The 22,711-nt window shown below is 40.3% G+C and overlaps 1 protein-coding gene and 1 non-coding gene across 8 annotated transcripts in view; one reads left to right on the forward strand and one right to left on the reverse strand.

Annotated features, from left to right (window-relative positions):
- Positions 1–22,711, reverse strand: part of LOC105383149 — a 96,502-nt gene that overhangs the window by 5,338 nt on the left and 68,453 nt on the right. For 6 of the 7 annotated variants that reach the window (XM_048623608.1, XM_048623607.1, XM_048623609.1 and 3 more), the window contains 10 exons: positions 12,391–12,509; positions 11,911–12,058; positions 10,468–10,999; positions 9,785–9,939; positions 6,672–6,801; positions 3,966–4,110; positions 2,453–2,636; positions 1,469–1,651; positions 922–1,093; positions 281–479 (listed from right to left, as the gene is read on the reverse strand). In XM_048623608.1, coding sequence (XP_048479565.1) covers positions 281–479; positions 922–1,093; positions 1,469–1,651; positions 2,453–2,636; positions 3,966–4,110; positions 6,672–6,801; positions 9,785–9,939; positions 10,468–10,999; positions 11,911–12,058; positions 12,391–12,509 — 1,967 coding nt within the window. The remainder of the gene's footprint in view (positions 1–280; positions 480–921; positions 1,094–1,468; positions 1,652–2,452; positions 2,637–3,965; positions 4,111–6,671; positions 6,802–9,784; positions 9,940–10,467; positions 11,000–11,910; positions 12,059–12,390; positions 12,510–22,711) is intronic. The other variant, XM_048623611.1, reaches the window with a different exon arrangement.
- Positions 11,593–11,664, forward strand: Trnae-cuc. Its single transcript has one exon. It is a non-coding gene; the product is annotated as a tRNA-Glu (tRNA).

Here is a 22,711-nt window from a genome sequence, read left to right on the forward strand (position 1 = left end):
GGAGGGGTGGGGGTTAGTTGAGGGTTTTATTTGAAACTTGTAGAAGATAGTATGTACCTATCTGAAAATCTGTTAGCTGATATACTAGGGGGCCATGATCATGACGCACAAAGGGCAACACAATATACATAGAACATAAATTTTATAATAGATGATTAGTCTATAGTTTCATAATGTCGGGTCACCCTTTTTCTGCAAAAACCGTAGCCCAGATGTTCCTCAGAATGCCTAACTTAGCCGGTCTGTCCTCGCTGCATGGGCCCTGTAGCCGGCCACCCACCTGGTGCAGCGTGCGCAGCGCCTGCGCGCAGTCCCGGCGCTCGCGGCCGTCGGGCAGGTGGCGCAGCACGGCGTCCAGCAGCAGCGGCAGGCGCGTCACCCGCTGCATGGGCAGCATGAGGAACGACTGCAGCGACAGGCTCTGGCACGCCGGGTGCGATTCTAGACGACGCAGTGCAGCGGCGAAGGCTGGGCGTTCTCTGTGGGGGAGATGGAGAACATTTAAGTCAGCTGTTTACATTTTAGGAAATGCTGAGTGAGTTTGTATGGTTTAGATACGTTTAGGAAATACTGGTTAGGTTTCAGTGCCTCGCTTCGATTAGCTCTCTAAGCTTTAGGGAATGCAGATTTGAGATGTAAGTATGGCCTCGCTTCACTCGGCTCTCTACGGTTTAGGAGAGACTGGTTAAGTTTGCATTGCTTCGCTTCATTCGACTCTTTTGACTATAGGAAATGCAGGGGTGGTTTATATGGTTGGCCTCTCAGGGCTCTGTACTGTTTAGGAAATGCCGATGAGGTTTGTATTGCCTCCCTTGGCTCAGCTATCTACAGGATGTTTTTTTTAGTATGCTCGTTTTATTGTGCCACACTGTATTAATGGTGGGCATACGTTGGTATGAGTAGTTCCATCATATACATTACCTTAGCGCCTGCAACGTCTTCACCATGTAGTGCTGGTGCTCGCAGCACTTGACATACGCCTGGAAGTGTCTGTTCGCGTGCTCGAGCAGCAGCCGGCAGATGCCGCCCAGCAGCAGGTCCGCCTGCCAGCACCGCTCCAGTGACGTCATGAGGAGTTGGGAGCACTTGCGGACTGGGGGGGAAGGGAGAAGTTAGATAAGTATTATAGTAAGTAGCGTTATAGGAGCGCGGATTGTGGTGGCGCCACGTAATTTGAGTACAGGTTCTTAGTCTTGCAACAAATGCAATTTCTTTATTCATATTTTACAAGATGTAGTGTCTTGTATGCGAGATGAGATAAATCGAAAATTTTCATGATCTTGCCTTAAAATATGATATAAAATAAACCATGACAAATGGCACGCTAGTCATTAGGTATTATGGTCTCTTCTTCTTCTCATTAGGGGGGCTGAAGGTAGAAATCCAGTCATGCATAACAATTACTCGTGATAAAGTAACTATTATCATGCATGCATGAACACATGTTATTAAAAATAAAGCCAATTACCAGGCAATATAGTAGAGAACAGCGTGTCCCACTCGGCCTGGCTGATGACACTCGGGTCTCGGAAGGCGGGGTGAGACATGAAGTGAGTTTCGAGCACGTTGAGTGAGTTCAGGTACGAGGCCTCTGAGGTGAGCAGCTCGAACTTGGCCTCTTGGAGACGCTTCTGAGCAGCGGGGAGGGTGGCTATGGAGGGAAAATAAGATGTTTATTATTTGGAAACGTTTTTTTGGTTCGCTTATTTAATACCTACAGGGTAGAGTTTTGATAGTGACGTTATCGTTGCTACTGACCAACTTTCAAAATGGGACAAAGTTTTAATAGTGAAATAACAAGTATATTTAGTATCCAATGCACAGCTGCGAAGTGCGTCCCGAATCCTTTCTTCGCATTCTTATGATTGGGCTTCCCGCTTGGCCATCATCATCAGCACGTAATCTTCCACTGCTGGATGCAGGTCTCATCTAGTCTGGTCTCAGCGCGCGGGGGGCGGCGGGGGGTGAGGGGGGAGGCATGGGCTCCGACTGAGGCTCTTAGTATTATAGCTGTAGTGTTTCGATGCTAGATATAGGCCTTAGTCTAGGAACGCTACCATACTATGGCTTCTGCTTACTTCATCCAGCCGACTGAGGCTGTTGGACGTTGGTATCATACCTGTAGTGTTTCGCTGCTGGATATAGGCCTTAGTCTAGGAGCGCCACTATACTCTAGCTTCTGCTTACTTCATCCAGCCGACTGAGGCTCTTAGTATTATACCTGTAGTGTTTGCTGCCTTTCCCAAGCGCTACAGTAGTGCTTCTTCTGTTTTCCTCATCTAGCCGCTACGGGCTACCTTCCTACAGTCTTATGCCCAGCAGCCTTCCTACGTTATGCTACCTTTTCCATTAGCCTCAGTTCGATCACGATCGAGCACTTAACCAGTTTTTATTACAATCAGAAACTTAGACTGCACATGGGAAGCCATTAACTAAAATAAAAGATACTTACATAACACAGGAGAGGCGACGACATCGGGCACCTCGCACCACAGCGTGCGCTGCGGGCCGCGCGGCGCCGCCAGCGCCATGGCCGAGGGGCGCGCGGGGGCGGCGGGGGGTGAGGGGGGAGGCATGGGCTCGCTAGAAGCTGATTGGGGGTCGTAGGCGTCCGAGTCCGAGTCTAGGCACGCTGACTGTAAGTGGGGAGATTGGGTGTGGTTAGTTTGTGATTATTAAAAATGAATTTTAGAGCTGTCGTCTAAGTAAACCTAATCTTACCTAAATCAATTGTGCATTCCTAAGCGAGGGCAAACAGCTTATGAAACTCTGTATCAATGCAAGTGCGACAGTATCGCAAAGAATACTCGTATCGCGGTGAATATCACAAATGATAGGTTATGAATATTTGTTTTAAATCACCCGAAGAATTAAATATTTCCTTTTAAAAATTGATCGACAAACGTATGTGGCAAGGCCTATTCAGTAATATACTCTGGCGGTATATTCAATTAATAAGATGTAATTTTAGCTCATCCATATTTATTCTCATTAAACAAGTCGAAATCAAAATTGATGGCTAGATATACATTGCCATTCTAGCCTGACTGTTCACTGTTTATCAAAGATAATATTGTTTTGCAAAAGGTTCAATAGTCAAGGCCTTGAAATTATCACTTCGACTGTACTCTACCCGTCTTCCGCATTTAATAATGCAATTAATTGGTAGTTTACCGCTAATAAACACAATTATCATGTTTATTGTTTTAACTAATTAGCTCACGGATGCAGTCTAATTAGAAACATCTTGGCGCTAATATACTCAACTACTGAACTTTGGTCCTAAACTTAGCCTTAGGCTATGTATTATTTAACTTCCCTACTGGTATAAGTTTTCATAAAGTTACTTTTCGACAATGTTTTGGAAATAGGCCAATATTTGCAAAAAATATGGCCGGCGTTTTTTTAAATCAGTTTTGGCAGCTCTAAATCTATTTTTTGTGTTGGGTGTTGCTTCGGCTTTTGTTACTGTGATGGCACTACTACAATACAGATCATATAATAAAATAATCACAGCGTTTGCTATGGATAATAAAGGCGCTAGTTTTCAACTAACCCTGGCCCCGCAGCACAGGCCCGTTATCGACGTCGATAAACCGACACTAATCGCAGAATCGCGATATAGTGACGTGTATCTTCGTCAACAACGGACCTGTGCAGCGGGAACTGGAAAATATTTTAAGCCCTAAACCATGGAAGTAGAAAAAAAGACAGAAGGAATCTCGGAAACTAAAAAATGAGGCACAGCAATGGCGGCGACATGAGAGTGTGTGGGTGTGTAGGTGCGATGTAATTGGTAAATGGCGGCGAACTGACTTACTTTGAGTGTGAATGTGTGTGTGTCAGGCTCGTCGCAACAATGAAATCGACTTACCTTTGGGTGCCTCACTTTTTAGTAAGCGAGCTTCCTTTCGCATTTTTTTCTACTTCGATGCCCTACATCTAAACTTAAAGATTCCACTGACCTGCACCTTCTCCTTGTTATAAAACTGGTACAGCGGCTCGTGCGTGAAGAGCGAGCGCGGGGGCGGCGAGGCGGGGGGGGAGGCGGAGGAGGCGCCGCTCGATGACGTCACGCTGCCGGCTTGGTAGAGGCCCGCTTCTGCGTACCTGTGGGTTGGAGGGAGGGGGTTAGATGAGTGTGGATTGGCTATAAGAGAATTGAAGATAAAAAATAAAATTGAAATTTAAGCAGGGACTAGCTATTATTCTGTGGTTTAGGTGGTCATAACGCCCGCCAGGCTGCCTAGTGGCTATAAGTATGTGGCATTACAAACATACTGTCTTACCAGTGTCAATTATTGCACGATGATGATATGATAACAAATTAGCGGATATACCTAAGTAAAAGTGACGAATAAATTAGTCTTAAATTAGTTTAATCAAACATGATTGAGAACTTTAATGGGTGGCCTACCATGAGTCAACTTTCGGGGACATTCCCTGTCCGGATTAAATTATGTGATGATGCTTGCTACCTTTCGATTCATACAGATATAAATTCACATGAGTCATGCAATGAAACAGAAACCATTAAGTACACCTATCTATACGAGTATTTGTTTAGTACCTACTTAGGCAAATAGAACTAAGTTAACCCATAGTCTTCTAAAAAGTATATGCCTGACCTTTTATAGCTAAAGCCCCTGCCTGTTAGTAATAGTGATGAAAGGATTCCCCAGGAAATGTCATCATACCTGCACCTACCTACACTGCAACTTGCATCATTGATGTCATCAGCAAGCAACTGAGTAGGTTAGGGTACCGACAGCAACAGCATTTATTACGCGAAGTCGTTTGTCCTGTTTGCCCTATATATTATATCTTGACTTCAGGGCAAAAACACAGTGTTTGTGTAAGTAGTATTATCAAGTGAACAACTGCTTTAAATTCACATGAGAGGGTCTTTCTGTAGCCGTGTAGTGCAGTGTAGCGAAGGACCGAAAAAATAATGTAGGTATGTATTAATTTATTTGGATAGTTATTTGGACAGTGAGAAAGATGATTCGTTTCATAAAATTCGGTACTACAAAAACTATAAGTACTACATTATAGTACTTATCTGTGAAGCTGTAGGCATAGAAGCATCAATACAATTAATGAATATGCTAATCCTTACAGTAGCCTTAGGCCGGTCACACATGAGTGCAGGCGGAGACCCACCAATCAGACTCAATGAGGGAAACTTAATTATACTCCGTGCCGCTTGGTCACACACAAATAACGTCAATAGACGTAGGTATGAGCTACTTGAATAGGCGGGATAATTAGCATTGCGGATTCTTCATTTATTTAGGTATATACGTTATTCATTCGTTAAATAACTGTTGTTATGATAATAACAAGACGTAGGAAATGGCTATGTGGGATGCAAACGCCTAGCGTAGTTTCAAGGATATTTAGATTACAAAAGTGGTTAGGCTTGGCAAGACTGTGGGTAAGTAAGGTAAGGTACCTATGTGGTAGTATTAGATGATGGTGATAGAAAAAAGATCGAAAGAAGAACAGAAGATGAGCAAACCATGCAGTTGTTTATCTTGAATTATATGATGGTGAAGGTAGAGAAAGAAGACATAAATCAGCAGGATAATAACTAGAAAATGAAGTGGACAGAATATAAGAGCTCAAGATCGCAGCTCGTAATCATTTCTAAAACTCACTTGAATTAAATAAACTTTAGTTACACGTAGGTAAATAGGATATGTCTTTTAAAAAAACGGAGCAAAACTAAAATCCAAATCACTGCTGCATTCAAATAAAAATTAACATATCACCACTACACTTTAGATAGCTATTTAAATTCCAAACTCGGTTCAATTCGAAACGAACCGTTAAATACAATCGTTAAAACCGGACTGGCAACATCTTCACTACACGAGGAAAATCAAATGACTCATGACCTCGCCACTCAACAATCACCACTCAATTTTATGCTAAAACCTTCCTTATACCTTCGCATGTAAGAGTTACCAGTTAAGCTGGAATTGCGTTGGTTCGGTGCAACTTAAATTATCTAAAAAGGATTTTATAAGCAAAGGGCTAAGGTTAAAAGTGGATGAGGCGCGGGTTGTATTCTCTAAGGCTTTACGTCACACGACCTGAGTAATTTAAGGATGAGAATAATTATTATCATAGGAGGAGTACAAATTTAATATGCACACAGTACTGACAGTACACCGCGCACAGATTCTATACTGCTTTATTGATTGTGTATGGTCCTCAAATATTACTTATGTCTTCACTAAAACTCTACTTTACTCTACGTATCAGACGTCAAGGAGAGAAAGAGTCACCAAGAAGACGTGTTCCAATAGTTCTTTTCGATGGCTACACCTCAAATAGGTAGAGCTATATCGTGGGGTGAGCTCTTAATACTACCAACAACATAAAACAACAAGAGAGCCACGTTTATAATCACCATGGTGCAAGGCTGATCGGGAACTACCAGGCCATGTAGCACAGGGCGCTATTAAGACGTGACAAGAGTTCTCCGTCGCGCTCGCTTTTGAAGCTGCGGCTGCGCGATGTGAGTGAGCGGGACGCAAAACTCTTGTCACGTCTTAAATGCGCGCCGTACTAGCCCTTCTGGCCGACCTAACTCAATCCATACTCACGGTAGGCGGATAGCCCCAAAAACTACCAGGAGAACATAAAACACCAAGAGTACTCACCAAGAGGTGGTGCTGGGCCGCGGCGAGGGCTGCGACGGAGGCGTCTCGTCTCCACACTCCGCATACCATGATGTCCTGGTCCGGGGCCCCTTCTCCTTGCGAGACAGGGTCGGCAGCAGGCGCTTCAGCTCTGAGGGGGAAAGAGATTGGAGATTAATATTTTGAGTCTCTTGCGACTTAATCTTATGTGTTTTGTAGTGTGGTCGTTGTTTAGGGTTGGATAAATGTATAAGTAGCTCAAAGATCACATTATGAATGGGAAAGTGTGTTATCTTTGTCCTTCTTTCAGACCGCAAAGGAGATATGGCTGCATTGTGTTATTGCAGATGTTGGGAGGCTAAAGTTAAACAGCATACCTACGATTGTTTATAAATACCTTTTAAAAACAAATCTCGCTGGTAGATAACTAACAGGTACATACTCGTATTAGAACATTACAACAATCGACTTTCAGATGAATGAATACCAGACAAAAATAGTTCCATGTAAATGTATTATATAATATCTACTTCTGTGATATCATTGTAATTTTAAAATAATGAAACACTATAAAAACAAAACAAAGCACATTGTCCTGATTATAATCACTCGAAGGGCGGCCATGACTACAGCCTAGCTGAGTACTTTATATTACACAACTTAATGGCTTCATAGAATTAAAACAGTTACTTTATCCTCAGTGTCTACATAATTTATAATTCTAACATTATAAGACCAACTTCTTTATAACCGAATAAATAACGTAGCTAAAAAAGCTCGAATAGCTCAACTTTAGAACTTCTTTTCTCTTTGGGGGTCTAAGTACCTACACCTGGCTCTCCCGACTGGAGAGTCTTCCTAAGCTTAGACCTAACTTTAGAACTTGTAAGGAGGACGAAAAATATAACTACAGTGAGTCCTATTAGAGATAATAAGCTTTGTAGGTATCAGAGATGAAAGTCTCTTTACTGTGACTGTGACGTGAATAAACGTTTGCAATTGTGATTTCTTTTGAGAAGATAAATTAGATAGCTTAGTTCTGTAGGTAGTTAGACAAGTTTATATATGCTCTGAATGCTGCTATTATGAATACCATCATTTATAACTCGCTATCACTAAAAGCATTAGTGGAGTCAAAGTTAAATGAAAAAACAACACTAAACTTACGCCCCATGACAGTAGACATGCACGAAATCCAACAAACACATCTAAACACTTACTAATTACACGCAACTGACAGTTAAACAAACTTAACTGTCCGTTAAACACACATAACCGTCAGTTAAACAAAATAAACTGTTTATTGCGCGTGCGCTTACTGTGACCTCAGAATGATGACTGAGTTCAGTTGACGTGGAAATCGTAGGCGATTCTTTGAACCCACTGCCATTGTTGTACAATGTACTGTCTGCTCTATGTACGTCTACGCAAAGTTTACTCTTAAGGGAAATAATTGACTTGTCTGTGGTTTAAGTTGATTGCTGCAACTTTAATAGACCCCTTTTAAAAGTACTCAAGTGTGGAAGGTAAACAGTTGGTATTTTTCATAAGAAACACGGTATCCTCTTGTAAAAGCAGAGGAAGGATCAATATTGTTTTTGGAATTTATACCAGTTTATTATATTTATCATCATCATCATCAGCCAATAATCACATAACAGGACATAGGCCTCTCCTAAGGAGCGCCAAAACACTCGGTCCCCGGCCTTCCTCATCTAACCACTACCGGCTACCCGCCTACGCCCGTCATATTTATTATTTAAAAAAAAATGACCTATGTAAGTACAAGAATCTTTGTCCAACTGTGCACAAGTATTAATCCGACATGCTATAGCAATTAATCTGTCAATAATATGCTACGTGGTACCTTGAACACCGAGTCACTCTGTCACGTCATGAGCATGCAATCAAATAATCATATAAGCACCGTGGGAGACATCATGCTTCTATAGCCAATCAACCATTATAAGATTTATAAGGAAATCAAATGATAAAGTACGCTTACAGTGCCTAAAAGTCATTGATTTTTATAAAACTTTAAGCAAACTTTCGTTTATTTAAGCAAAGTACTTTCCATCTAAAAGGTTTCCATATTAGAAAATGCACTAGAAGTGAATTTTCTGTTTTCATTTAATAAGGCCATGAAAAAACATAACGTGTCAAGCTAATAGCAACTATCTGTTCTATTAGGGGCAAAAACATGTAAGTATAAGTTCGCAATATCTAATTTCAGAACTACTCTAAATCTGCAATTAATAGACATAGATGAGATGAATCTACATGTTGATGTGCAGATGAAAGCCGTGGGAGCATGCTGTTGAAACAAAGCTGAAATATTAATTTAAACTTCTTTTGTTACTGACACTTTCAAGACGTAACAGCTACCCGGCGGCGTAGCGGCTAACCCGGTGATCCACAAATATACTTAACTATTTTGTTACATTGAAACAAGACATATAATATACAGAATGATATTAATTCCTTGCATATGTTTTTTTTTTTATAAATATGTATGTTTCATGAGCAAGTAAAACCATAATTACGACTTGTTATGTGCTTATGTATGCTATAAAAATATGTAAGTTCTTGTTAATGCGTTGAACTCTTTTATAGCGAGATGGTGCAGACTACATTTAAATGTTAATTCAAAGGATTTCAATTTGGCTTTGCATATTTAATTATTCTTCGACTTTTTGGCTATTCATGGGAGAAACTGCATATTTTTTAATTTTAACATAAATCAGTCTAGCAACTGAAGTATTACGTTTTCGTATATCGTTAGTCTAATTTTAACCTAGATTTGATTGCAGTTGTTCTCGCGAAAAATAACAAAATGGTAGCCATCTGTGGCTTTTGTGTTCATGAACGAAAGGTATCGACATAGCGCACAAATGGGGTCGCTTTATTTAGATGTAATTCTCTCACATTGAAGGAGCCCTAAAAAGTCCCTTCTGCGTATTGGTCAAGTCACATGAATCATATATGACAATATCTCCTGATAGTCTTCGGTCAATGTCTCTGCTCACTGGACCCATCCCTAGAGCCACTAATTACTAGAGACACTAGGTACTAGAGCTACTAGATACCAGAACCACCAGACACTAGAGCCACTAGATACTAGAGTCCTATATTACCTTCATGCACAGCCGCGGGCGGGGGCGGCGGCGGCGGCGGCAGCGCGGGGCGCTCCAGCGGCAGGCACGGCGTGGAGTCGCTGAGGCGCGGCCGGCGCGCGGGGCGAGGGGGGGACTCCATGTGCTCCGTGGAGCCCAGCGCGGCGGAGTCGCTGCTGAGGGAAGACGGGGGTTAGTATTGGGGAATTTGAATAAGGGAAGAGGAGGAAGGTTGGGAAAGAGAGAGAAGGGGATATGGCTATGTCTTACAGTGGAGCTGTTTAACGGTGGCTGGTGATGATGATACATATTGTAGGTAAGTAAATGTATGGAGTGTGAAAGCTAAAGATAAGTGTAAATTAAATGAAAATATTTGAAAGATGTAAATGTTGGTTGTAGGCTTGTAGGTATTGTGTACCTGACTCTGCTATAAACTATGTCGCTAAATGTTATTGATGATGTTATGACAGTAATCAATATATTGGAGAGATAACTTTTATCATGTTATTGAAAAAATGCACTAAGATAAAAACAAATGTAAGTCATAAATTAATTCTTAGAAAATTCGTTAATCTGACTGGCCAGTCATGATAGAGGCAGATTTTTGATGTTGTTGTTAACAATATATTATGTTCTGACCAATAAATACGATAAAGAGTACTTTAGGGGATCAAATAAATTTCTAAACACAGAGAAACACTTACCAATTGCTAAATCCAGAATCCCCATCCATAGAGTCAGTCAAATAGAAGGTAGAATTAGTGATCTTCAACGCACTCGGCACATCCGTGTTGATATCCACAGCGACAGAGGACGCTCTTCTAAAACGCGACTTAAACGAAAAGTACGCTTTCCTCGACAGAGTTCCATTATCCTTCTTACCACCTTCACTTGTCGGGGTTGTAGGTTTTTCTGCAATTTTCGCAGGCAAAGGAGGTGGCGTCTCGTATATTTTTTTATCGCTACCGACCTTTTTCTCGGCGCTTATTTTTCTTTCACCATAAATCCTCTTTTCTCCGATGACAGTTTTTAATTCCTCCTTGAAGTTCCCGTTGACTTTTGCCAGGGGAGTCTCGCTCTTGTTAAGAACGGGTTTGGTGTCGTGAAAGGTCATGTTGCTGTAGACGTGGATGTCTGGTTTCTCACAGTTTGCGTAGATGGGAGACTTGGTTTTGGTCTTGTTGTCGAGATTTAGCTGCGGAGGTGTTTTTGGCTGCGATATCCCGTCGATGGCGACTGAAATGGAATGAGATAGTGAGAATTGGGACGATGTACTTGAGGAGATTAGATTAGATGCGGATTATCGGTTAGGGGGCGCAATAAGTTCGGGTAGTTATTAATTAAAAAATATATTCGTTACAGAATAAAAAAGTATACTTATTAATTTAAAAACAACATAAGTATTACCTATTATAATATTACTTCTCATAAATATAATTAATCAAATATGTCCTTGTTATCTAATAGCATTAAAGATTATAATTAAGATTGTTTTGAATAGCTGATTTTCAAAGCTTTCATCATTAGGTTTAAGTTTTACATAATGTGCGTATGAGCATTAACATAAAATTCTGAATTAATAAAAAAATCGGTAAAAACGCAAATATTATTTATAAAAATCGCAGCAAAACGAGTTTTTTGAGCAGCAACCCTGAGTTTTTTTTTACATAACTAGATAGTTCCGATTTATGAATGCAATATACGCTGCCGCTGTTCAGATAAACTATCGCTAAATCGCCCGAAGTAGGTCAATGGTGATTTTACTACTACTGCGTATAAAAATAAACCGACGCTACTTTAGACGGTATATTTCAGAAGTCTCTTCAACATCCGATATGGTCTAGTGGCTAGGATACCTGGCTCTCACCCAGGAGGCTCGGGTTCGATTCCCGGTATCGGAATATCTTTTGATATTTTGCAATGTGAATAAAATTAAGTAACGCCGTACATGTCGAATTCTAAACAAACGAATGAATTTTTGAGATTTTGCACGGCAACATATATTACTTATAACACATAATTATACTAGGTATATTATCTAAAATCTAATAATGAAAAAAAAAACATTTTACCAGTGTTGCCGATGCGGTATTTAACGTTGGTAGCGATAAAATAAAAATATTAAAATCAATAATAAATCAAATTACCTGTGTATCTTTTCGTGAGATTCCTCTTTAGTGCCCTTATCTTCCGCTGGGCGGCGCTAGCTATGCTCGTTAGTGTGTAGGTGTTGACAGTAGGTGGCTCTGGCAGTCTTTCTAGGTGCTTGGCGGGTAAATGCGTTTGCGCGTCCGGCTGGAAAAAAGACAGTTTTATTAGAACATAGGAACACAAATCAAGCTGCAAAAAATACATTTTTCATCAGGACTTTAGAACATAGAGATTAACTTTTTTAGAAAATAAATTTTAAGGCACAATCGGAAAATGTAAGGAGAGATGGACGCGGAGCGGCAGTATCAAATTAATAAGCATCATGATAATTATTTCTTATGTATCTAAATAGAGACTTCCATTCAGATGTTTTTTCACTGATCTAGGGGCTCCAAAGCCTCAATGACTATGAAATCTGCATGTAAGTATATTGATTTGCATTTTAATTCAAGGTCGAATAGTAATCAGTTTCTTACCTTTTCCGGCTGAGTATCCGAGTCACTGTCGCTGTCGAACGAGTCGAAGTCGTCGTCGAGCGGCGCCGGCGCCGGCTCCAGCGACTCATACAGATGCCCCGAGTCGCTGCTGTCGCCCTCTGGTGGCAGGAGATGGAACTATTATAGCAGGTTAACAAGCGGGTGGATGGTGGAAGTGGGGTGAAACATTAATCTCAGGTATGACGTAAGGGAGGGCAGTTTTCCAATCGCTGCTGTCACCCTCTGGTGGCAGGAGATGGAACTGTTACAACAGGTGGGCACTGGGCACGACAAGGAGGTATACGGGAAGGGAAACTATTGTGGTTGGCAGCAGTTGCTCATTATCAGAAAGAAACTTTAAGCTGCCTTGCTTTGACAGTATACAGGCAGAAAGAGATTGACATAGATTAGATATTAATGTCGACATTAGCTTAAAGTTCCTTTGTGCAACTCAGCATCTATCATTAAACCATTCGCGTAAGCTTTTAATAGGCCTGTTCGTGGTCTCTACTCGAGAATTCAAAGTCATGTTCAGTATTGTAAAGTTTGAAGTAAGCGTAGGTAGGTAGGTCTTCAAATAACCAAGTTAAGAACAGTATAACTGTGACACGTACAAACAGTGACATCATTCTCCCTATTGTGAGGGTTTTTTGTGGTCTCAGATCTCATGATCTCTAAGCTAGGATTATAGAGATGACGATAAAAACACGAAACAATTAAGATAAGGAACTTTATAATACCTCATAGCTTAGTTAATGAGATTGGATAAATTCAAGGTCTTAATACACATAATCAGATTGCAATCCTTGTGAGAGGCCTGTGTCCAGAAGTACACAATTATTGAATGAAGATGAAACCGAATACAATAAAAATAATACAGTAATACATTAGCAATACTTCGAATTGAAATATCGTAGGACACTGTTCACCCCTCTTTTACAACATCCTTGTAACGTAAGAACCGGATGCATCGCTTTTGCAAGCAGCCATGTGTGTGTACTGCAGTCAGTTAACTTCTGTTGCCCTAATAAGTAATGATAGTAATACAATGTTATTATCACAAAATCTGAAACCTCCAATAGCACTAGGAAAAATTGGTAGGATAACCATCATCAACTTTCAGGATAGATAAATAATACAGACAAACATAAAAATTGTATAACAAATACCAACAACAAAGACAACTAACATGGCAACAAACCATAGTCTTGCAAATCTAAATAGGCTCTAAAACTCGAACTACCAAGCCCATTCTAAGTAAAAATTATCAACACACACAAAAATCCGCCTTGCAATGTCATCGAGGCATAACGAGTTTAAAAATAAACGCATAACGAATGTATAAATGTCAAGGTGAGCTGTTACGTAACCAGCTTTGACCACCACCTGCCGATTTAGTACCCTGAATTTAGGTTCATTACACTTATCTAAAACTCTTAAAACTGTTGAAATAGATACGATTTTTGTTTGAAGCTGAATGGTAGGAAATGGTTCGCTAGGGGACAATTCGCATGGTGAACAGTAAAGGTATGGACTGCTAAAGGTTTCGTAATTCGTGAGTGCATCGGCTCATGTTGGGTCGATGGTTGCTTCATCAGAATGCGTTCATGATTCAATGATAGACTAACCATGGCAGACCGATGTTGGTACTAGTTTTCTATACTACTCGTGTCTCCAAAAAATATCTCAATGCGACAGTTTAAGTGATCCGTCGGTTTTGTGAGCTGTAAAGATAATATGAGAAGCTATCTAGCAATACGTTGGCAATGGTTGCAATTCTACCAATCAATTCAATAGCTTTTGTAAACACTATGTAGGTATAAGAAGAAAACTATTGGTTGTGTCAATAGATAAAAGCATGATTGAGTTAGCTAAAAAATTTCAACTAAACGAATTTAATGTAGCAATTTTTTTTATAGACAATATTTCAAGAAATTTCAGACAAGCTTGTATATTTTTAAAATATTTTATGTTGTCATAGCGTTTTCATAGGATTCAAATTACCTCCATTCGACTCGTCGATGCTCTAATAAGTGAACAGGCTTGTTAAATAACAGGTTTCGCTAATTATTTAAGTAATTTTAAGTAACTAAATCGGCAGTGACATTCAGCTGTGAATATTTTAGTAATCTCCTTCAAATAGCTGTATTCAGTTCGTGTTATCTTGTCCCTAGCTCTACTGCTTGGCCTCGCTTAAATGCCGCCGACATTATGTAAGGATTATGCATATCTTAGATAGTTTCAACATATTCAGTCTCTACAATCTGCATAGCTTTATGTTCCTAGCTTACATTGTATTAAAATTTATAGCATTAGGCTATACGGGCAATAGTGGCTATCATCAAATGGAAAACCGACTCTTATACTCTGTATCTGTAGGTTTTGACGCTATTTCTTGACTTTACCGGATAATATAAACGGTACTTTCATGCGAAACGGTCATCTAATAAACCAATGTCAAAACAATGTATCTAAAAAATCTACACCATTCCTGCATGGATCATGTAACACTGCTTTCCTTTTAAAAGCTGTATATGTATGGGTATGATACACGGATTGATTTCACTGCATTCATATTCCGTTTATAGCAAACGCTGAGATGCCTATCAGCGAGAATAGTCGCAGATTATTTGTCCCAGTCAAGTGGATTGACGTGTGATTTGCAGTTTTCACTCCGGCGAACACGGTTGGCCGGGTCATAACATAAATGAGCTGCCATTACGACTACAATATAGATAAGTACCTATGTGGTGAATTGAAGTTGGTTTTGAAATTGTTGGGCAATGCGCAAGCGCAGTATGGTCGTAGATCTGAGGTTAGTGGAGACAAATCAAGGATTCATTGTATTGTATTTGTGTTGACAGTCGATAACGATGATGACGAAGAATTGATCACTGATCAAGGACCCATATTTCCCAAACAAGGTAATATCTATAAATCAATCTCGTAGTGTACGTCTTAAACTCTAATTAAAAATATAATTATACATAGATATTCTCTGTCAGGGAAAACATAAAGTGGCAATGTCGTAAAACATGTCATCTACGTGTTATCCAAGTTTATCTATTCGATGCTGTGAAAAAATATCTAAAGTCATGATTAGATATTTATTGCCTACACAGAAATTATGTGGCAAAACCTTACTATATACTTAGAGGAATTGAAAGATGAAGCAGATTACCACTTTTACGGGATACAGTAATGGTATGATGGATATCCGTTACTTGATTGGTTAAATGATTATGTATTAAATTGACTATGTATTTTGATTATGACTATATGTATTGTATTTATAATATATAATCTCACTAATGAATTTGCAAAGTTGCCATACGAATATTAGCAGAATCCGAAAGCATGTGTGAATAATTAATCCTTATCGCTTATTCATTAATGTTATACGAACACCTGCTAAATTAAAAACACGTTCCACATATTCACACAAATGAAAATACTCGTTAACGAAATATGAATCTATGTAAGTAAACTATATGTAGAGTTAGAGTAAATTAGAAAATGAAGAAATCGCTTTAAGCGATAAGGCCGCCATTTTGTACAAATGTGTTAGTATTTAAGTTATGTAAGTAAGTTTATTTAATGTCTGTGTGCAAATAAAAAATATTCTATCTGTCTATCTAAATTAGCATAAAAAATTTCTAGTAATATCTCAAAGTTTTCAACAAATATTTACCAATGAAGGCGATGAGATCTTGTATTTCGAACTCTCCATCCCTCAATATCGTCCTAATATTGAGCCAGTTGCTCTCTATAAGATCTATGATGTTCAGGTTATCTTCTTCTTCCTTCTTCCTCTCTTCTTTGGATATGACATCGTCGTTGGCGCTGTAGTAGGGGGACTTGGCGCTGGTGCCGATGTAGACGCTCGATGCCGATGTTATGAACACTGCAGAATATACCGAAGGTCAAGGTGGTGAAGAACCTCAGATAGATGTAGAACTATATGATGACAAGCTCGCTGATACAAATTAAAATGGTTTCATCATGATATTGGCTAGCACATTTTTTGAATAAAATGAGTTAAATTTTCTCAAATCCTTATGACTTGAAGGAATAGGAAGGAACAGTAAGCACATGAAATCAAGATTCAAGTGCAATTTTCTGCGAAATTTTGATTCAAACATTGATAGAGATAAAGTGAAACAATTTATTAAACTTTTTGCTTGTATCAGCGAGCTCAGTCCGCCCAGCACAGAGGTCCAAACCACCTTGGTCGCCGCAGTTCCTGCGAAAGGTCCGCGGTCCGGTCACCGGGCACTTCTCCGAGATCATTTTTCATTGTTGCTGCACCGCGACTCACTATCACATCACATCACTTTCTTCTCACGTAACACAATGCAATCTCACGCGGAGAGCAACGCCGATGCATCGCGTCTATTCGTGCCGCATGCTATTCATTGGACAAACGAAAGCGGTTCAAGCCGTTGCTCAAGTGACCAGCGCTGTTTACGCAATCGCACAATTTTTGTTGACAGGTTTTCTTTATCGCTACGCGCTCGCTCGACGGTCAAGTTACGGCAAAAAGAAATAATAAAGTCGGCAGCTGACGCAGAGCCGGCTCAGGGTCGCCCGCTGCCATTCGCGGCGCGGAGGCACCGACTTACTTTAGTTTTTTATCCGTTTCAATGTTACTTGAACCGTGCTAGCAGAATCGTATCAGACTTAATTCAATTTTTAATGGACCATTTGACATTGGTCGTGGGTAAAATTAATGAAATAGTAGCTAATAGAACATCGGTCATGTTTCTTAAGGTAGTTAGGAGTAATTGCTTGTAGAGGTATTACAGCCATCATTTCATTTGAAATTGTTAAAATTTATATTGTGTACGAGGGGTTCATAGATGGATATTGTGTTGCAAACCGCGTGATATGAATGATACAAATGTTTGTGTACAAAGCGCTGCAATCAGAGCATTGCGAGTTGCAAAACAATGACGGCCCAGCATAATCTGTTCCGCGGAAGGAGAACAATCAATTTATGCGTTCGGATAATTGGGCTCGCAAAAAACTGTTCCATACCACTGTTGTAACTGGAGTACAATAGACCTTGCCATGTATGGTAGCAGAAACATGGTGCAGTGTTTAATAATCGCTAAAACTCCATTAAGTATATGCAATAACTGAGTATTCGAGCCTTTCAACAAAACCAGAAACATGAATATAATGTTCCACGCATAACAACATATTGGAAATGGTCATGCGGAAGTGCCGATTCATCCATTCACACAACAAAGTTTAACACAACTGGCTTTCTGTTTATCATCGTTTCCATCAGTGCTGTATTGTCTGGTGTTTTCATCGAATGTTTCTGGAAAGCCACGGTGCGGTGTTCGCGTGATGCATTCTACGGTTTAAAGGCGATAGCGGACCCTCCTCTGATGCATAGTTCGATCTGAGCCGAGAGGAGCGTGACCAGACTCATTATCCTTAGCGGGACGGTCAGCAAAAACTAATCTTTTCTCAACTATATGCGAAAGTATCTCGGATCAATTGTAATTGAATTATGCTCTAATCATTCATTATGTTTTTCTACTCTTTTGCATTAATTAATTTATAATATATTGGCGCCAATGACTGGAACCACACAGTCAACCGATGAAGGTGACTCAGTAAAAGTTACAAAATGAATGTCTCGGAAATATAGCGCTTCAATGGCAAGTTTTGGTAAAAACCAAAGCACTTAAATGGTCGTTACTGATCCATTAAACGCTTCTTCTTGTACCTACATTATTAACTACAACGAGTCATTAAGTAAAGAGTAGCAATTTGGTGAGAAAGTCAAAGTTGCAGTTCCCGTTGCAACTAAACACAGCAAGACCGGTACTGTAGGCGACGGCGAATACTCCAAATTCCTATTTGAAGGTTCCGGCTAGTTAGAGACCACTGGCTTGAGACAAGTAGATAACGAAACTGCTGTTATGGTCCCTATCATGTAGGAACAAGAGTGGGACAAGATAAGTAAGCTAAACGCATGAACTACGGATGCGAATCGGTACCATAGAGTCAGTGTGTCTTGGTTTATAGATCTGATTGTGAACAACTTGCTAAACCTGTATAAGGATCTAGATTGCTCATTTAATTGTCGTCTTAATGACGTTAGTAATAAAGTTTACAAGTTTAGATGAGGCTGGCCATATATGTACGAAGGCAGACATCGCAAATAATATAAAGAGTTTGATTGAGAAATAAATTGCAGATATCAATCTCACGTGTCTGATGGATTTTGTGGCTTTGGATGATAGTATGTTTAGTTGAACGGTCAAGAAATAAGAAATAAAACCTCAGTGGTGATTGATGATACTGCCCAAATGGTCATTATGTAATTTACCAAAAATAGGTAGTGAAGATTAATCAATCGTAAAAATTAATCATATTATGAACAAAACTTAGCAAGTGTAGTGAATGTAATTCAATGTTACGCTAACAGTGATTAGGTGAAGCGTGACCAAAGATAAAGTGTTGATTCTAGAAAAAGTTGTAAATATTAATAACAAGTCTGTTAGGAGCGTTGAACGAGAAACTGAAACAACACAATATCGCCTGTCGACAATGTTGGTAGCTTGGCAAATGAAAGTATAGACCGCCGTGATTTCGAACTAATGTCGCACTGAGGCACTCATTTCAAGAAAATTTCCTGTTTGACTCTAGCGTTTATCTCAAAGAGATCACAATAGGCATGTACGAGCACGTTACAGCGCTGGTCCGCAATCCGCATTATGTCACAAAACAGTTGCGACACACAACAGCACGAACCGCATCACAGTCCATCACATAAACAGGCAACACAGAGTGGTAACTAACAACACTGAACACGGTACCGCTTCACGTTTAGCACTTGTTTTTTATCGGTCGCGGGTCGAGGCGTGCGCTCGGTTGCGCAGGCGCAGGGTGAACTCGCGCCGGCGGACTGGCGAGGCTCGGCCGGCCCTCTCCCACGCCGCCGTACCGCACCGCGGCCCGTGGGCGACCAGAAATACCATTTCAGATAAACCCGGAGCTAAAAAGGAAACCTCTGAGGAAAGACTGTTCTTTCGAGACGGTAGATGTGTATATGATTGTTGCGACAAAGTTGGCAATACGGGAGAAGATAAACAATACAGATTTTGCAGAGAATGAACCGGTTTAGGAAAACCAGCGGGAATCTAGAGCGATAGACTATCAATTAAGCAATAAATCTCCAACTAGACACGGCAGTAATGAATTCAGCCTATCGGGTCTATGAACAACGCCGACCGCAGTGGTATTGTCTCGATATGGACAAACTAGAAATGCAGTGCGAAATTAATTGCAGCCACCAGTCGGTTCGGCTAACAATGCACAGTTTACGATCGGAGCAGCTGCTAATTGTAAAAAACTAGATCAGATTCCGATTATCTGACAGTTTCTAGTAAAAATCAAACTGGAGCAAGTGAATAATTGATCCCACGTTCGAGTTGATCGGCGATTTTGACTGCGTTGTTAGTTGTGCAACCGACTTGCAAAATGTTTGTGAGATTTTGTGCATTGACGGGAGAGGTCGCCGTTCTAGTTAGGCTCTACGCTCCGCTTGAGTGACAGGCTCGGTGAGGTTGCTGCTGAAGGTTGCACCAGCCGCTGATATAGAACACAGGAAGTGTTCTTGGCGCCCGCGTTGCACGGTGTTGCACCGGTGTCCAACAGGAGACTTCACGCATGACATCAGGCTGCTAAAAAAGTTCGCGTGCGTATGATGACTACACGTTTATGTATTCGTACCGGCAATACGACCTCACCAGCCTCAAATAAGGAGTAGACTATGTAATCGTACCATTGTTATCATACTTCAAAAACGGTTCTCATAATTACACCTCCATTTAACATTTGTTCAACGTGTTTAGCGAGAGCCTGCTATTACACGCTTATTTTTTCCAAATAAAGCGAATCTCTGCAGCAATTTAAGTTAGAAATCGGGCCAATTTTCTTTTTGATAGCAGTGGTTGCATATATTAATAACTTGGCATTACGTCGGTTTGATTAAATCACTTGATTTTCATGGAGCGTCATCATTTGGCGTGCTCGGATTGGATATGGAATCAACTTTCGGAATGTGCTTTTCCAAGAGAGATTCTCGAGATCTATCAGTTTCCCTCAGCTCCATACCTGTCACAGATGTTTTTACTTCCACATTGTCTTCGTCGGATATTGTTTGTTACCTTTTACTCACATTGTCTTTCGCTTTTATAAATGGCTTATGGGAAAAAATAGATTTATCAATGTTGATACGATTGATCAATATCGTTTTGACATCGCGCTGACTAAGAACTGTTTTCCAAAGATGAATATCATGATTGCATTTCATAATATCACCACCGTGGCCTGTGGAAGGATTGCTCATTTATAATTTATGGACGGCATTGTTAACAGTCAATGCAGCACCATTACAGTTGAAGCCACCCCACCACCTCTAGCCTTGAGATAATTATATGACGACGTCGACTCTAAAAGGGTCTTTATAAATTAGTCGTTACTGAATGCAGACAACATGGATGTAGCATCGTGTACGGTCAAGGTTGCGTATGTAAAGTCCTTTATAAAAGACGTGAGAAGATAAAGATTATACAAGCGATTTGTGTTGTATGACAGACAATGCATGGAATTCCTTTGTCTTTACTACGGCAATGTCGTTTACGATTTAACATATTATTAGAATATTACAAAAACCCAAATTACTGGCCTAGTCAAATATTTCTAAACTGTGGACATTACAAGAATGTATGAATTCAATTCTGATTTAAGGTTATATTTTATTCTCTTACTAGATCAGATATCATTACCAATAGTTGTACGTAGTATCAAGTGACGGAAGTCTAAATCATAAATCCAGTGGGAAACTTTCACAAAATTATCATTTCAGTTTACATGACAATTGTTCGTGTTGTTCTGTGCTATGCTAATGAGAGCACCGAGCTTCCTGCATGTTGCAGACTAGGAACCACCAGCCTGTGTACACATATGTCCATGTATTTAAATAATTAAACACCTAGCTAAGGGGAAACTAATCGTTTAGACATAATTTACTCGCTCGACAAGACAATCAATGTCAATGACGCAAATTACAACGTAGATGGTGTTACTGTTAATGCTTGATTAATTGTTGCTAATAATGCAATACCAAAGAGATCGCTAAAGATAATAATTAATATAAAAACACATTAACAAACTGGTTAAGTGTAAATACCAAATGAAGTAACTTTAAAGACCTACATCGCATTAATATAATAAATAAGACAACAACAGTGCAAATAGTAATATAGTTATTATGGCAGAATCTCTGCAGGAACTCAGCTGGATGCTAAGTGGCCTAAATGCTGCTTCCCGACGTGTTGGCCTCGGTATGAACTTGGACAAGACGAAAGTCATGTACAATGCTCACATGAAACCGGAGCCGGTCGCCGTTGGTGAGGCAACAATCGAAGTTGTGCAAGAATATGTCTACCTCGGGCAGACTATTCGGCTAGGCAGAAGCAACTTCGACAAGGAGGCTGCAAGGCGCATCCAACTGGGTTGGGCTGCATTCGGGAAACTTCGTCACATATTCTCCTCGGCCATTCCTCAGAGCCTGAAGACAAAAGTCTTCAACCAGTGCGTCCTGCCAGTGATGACGTATGGTGCAGAGACGTGGACACTGACGGTAGGACTGGTCCACCGATTTAAAGTCGCTCAGCGTGCTATGGAGAGAGCTATGCTTGGGGTTTCTCTGATGGATCGTATCAGAAATGAGGTTATCCGTCAGAGGACTAAGGTTACCGACATAGCTGTCAAAATATGCAAGCTGAAGTGGCAGTGGGCTGGTCATATCTGCCGAAGAACCGATAACCGTTGGGGTAGACGAGTTCTCGAGTGGAGACCACGAACAGGCAAACGCAGCGTGGGACGCCCTCCTGCCCGCTGGACTGACGACCTTAGGCGGGTGGCGGGTAGTGGTTGGATGAGGAAGGCCGAGGACCGAGTGTTGTGGCGCTCCTTGGGAGAGGCCTATGTCCAGCAGTGGATGATTATTGGCTGATGATGATGATGAAGTGCAAATAAGCAAATAAACGATGTAAGCACGAGTGAATGATTGTTAGATAGTTTAGAAATTGTAGTTTTTTGTCGTTATGATTATTAGACCATTTGTCAGGCTTCATTATTATCTTTCACAGTCTTAAACAAGAACAAGGCCACGTTTAAGACATTGCCTTAAATTGCAGAAAGTCACATATAAGTTTTAGTTACGATATTGTTAAAATCAACATACCTAGATATGAACGATAATAATTACTTTACCAATTAACCTACACTTAAA

The sequence above is a fragment of the Plutella xylostella genome, chromosome 10 (assembly GCF_932276165.1).
Source record: "Plutella xylostella chromosome 10, ilPluXylo3.1, whole genome shotgun sequence".
In the NCBI taxonomy this organism is placed as follows: domain Eukaryota; kingdom Metazoa; phylum Arthropoda; class Insecta; order Lepidoptera; family Plutellidae; genus Plutella; species Plutella xylostella.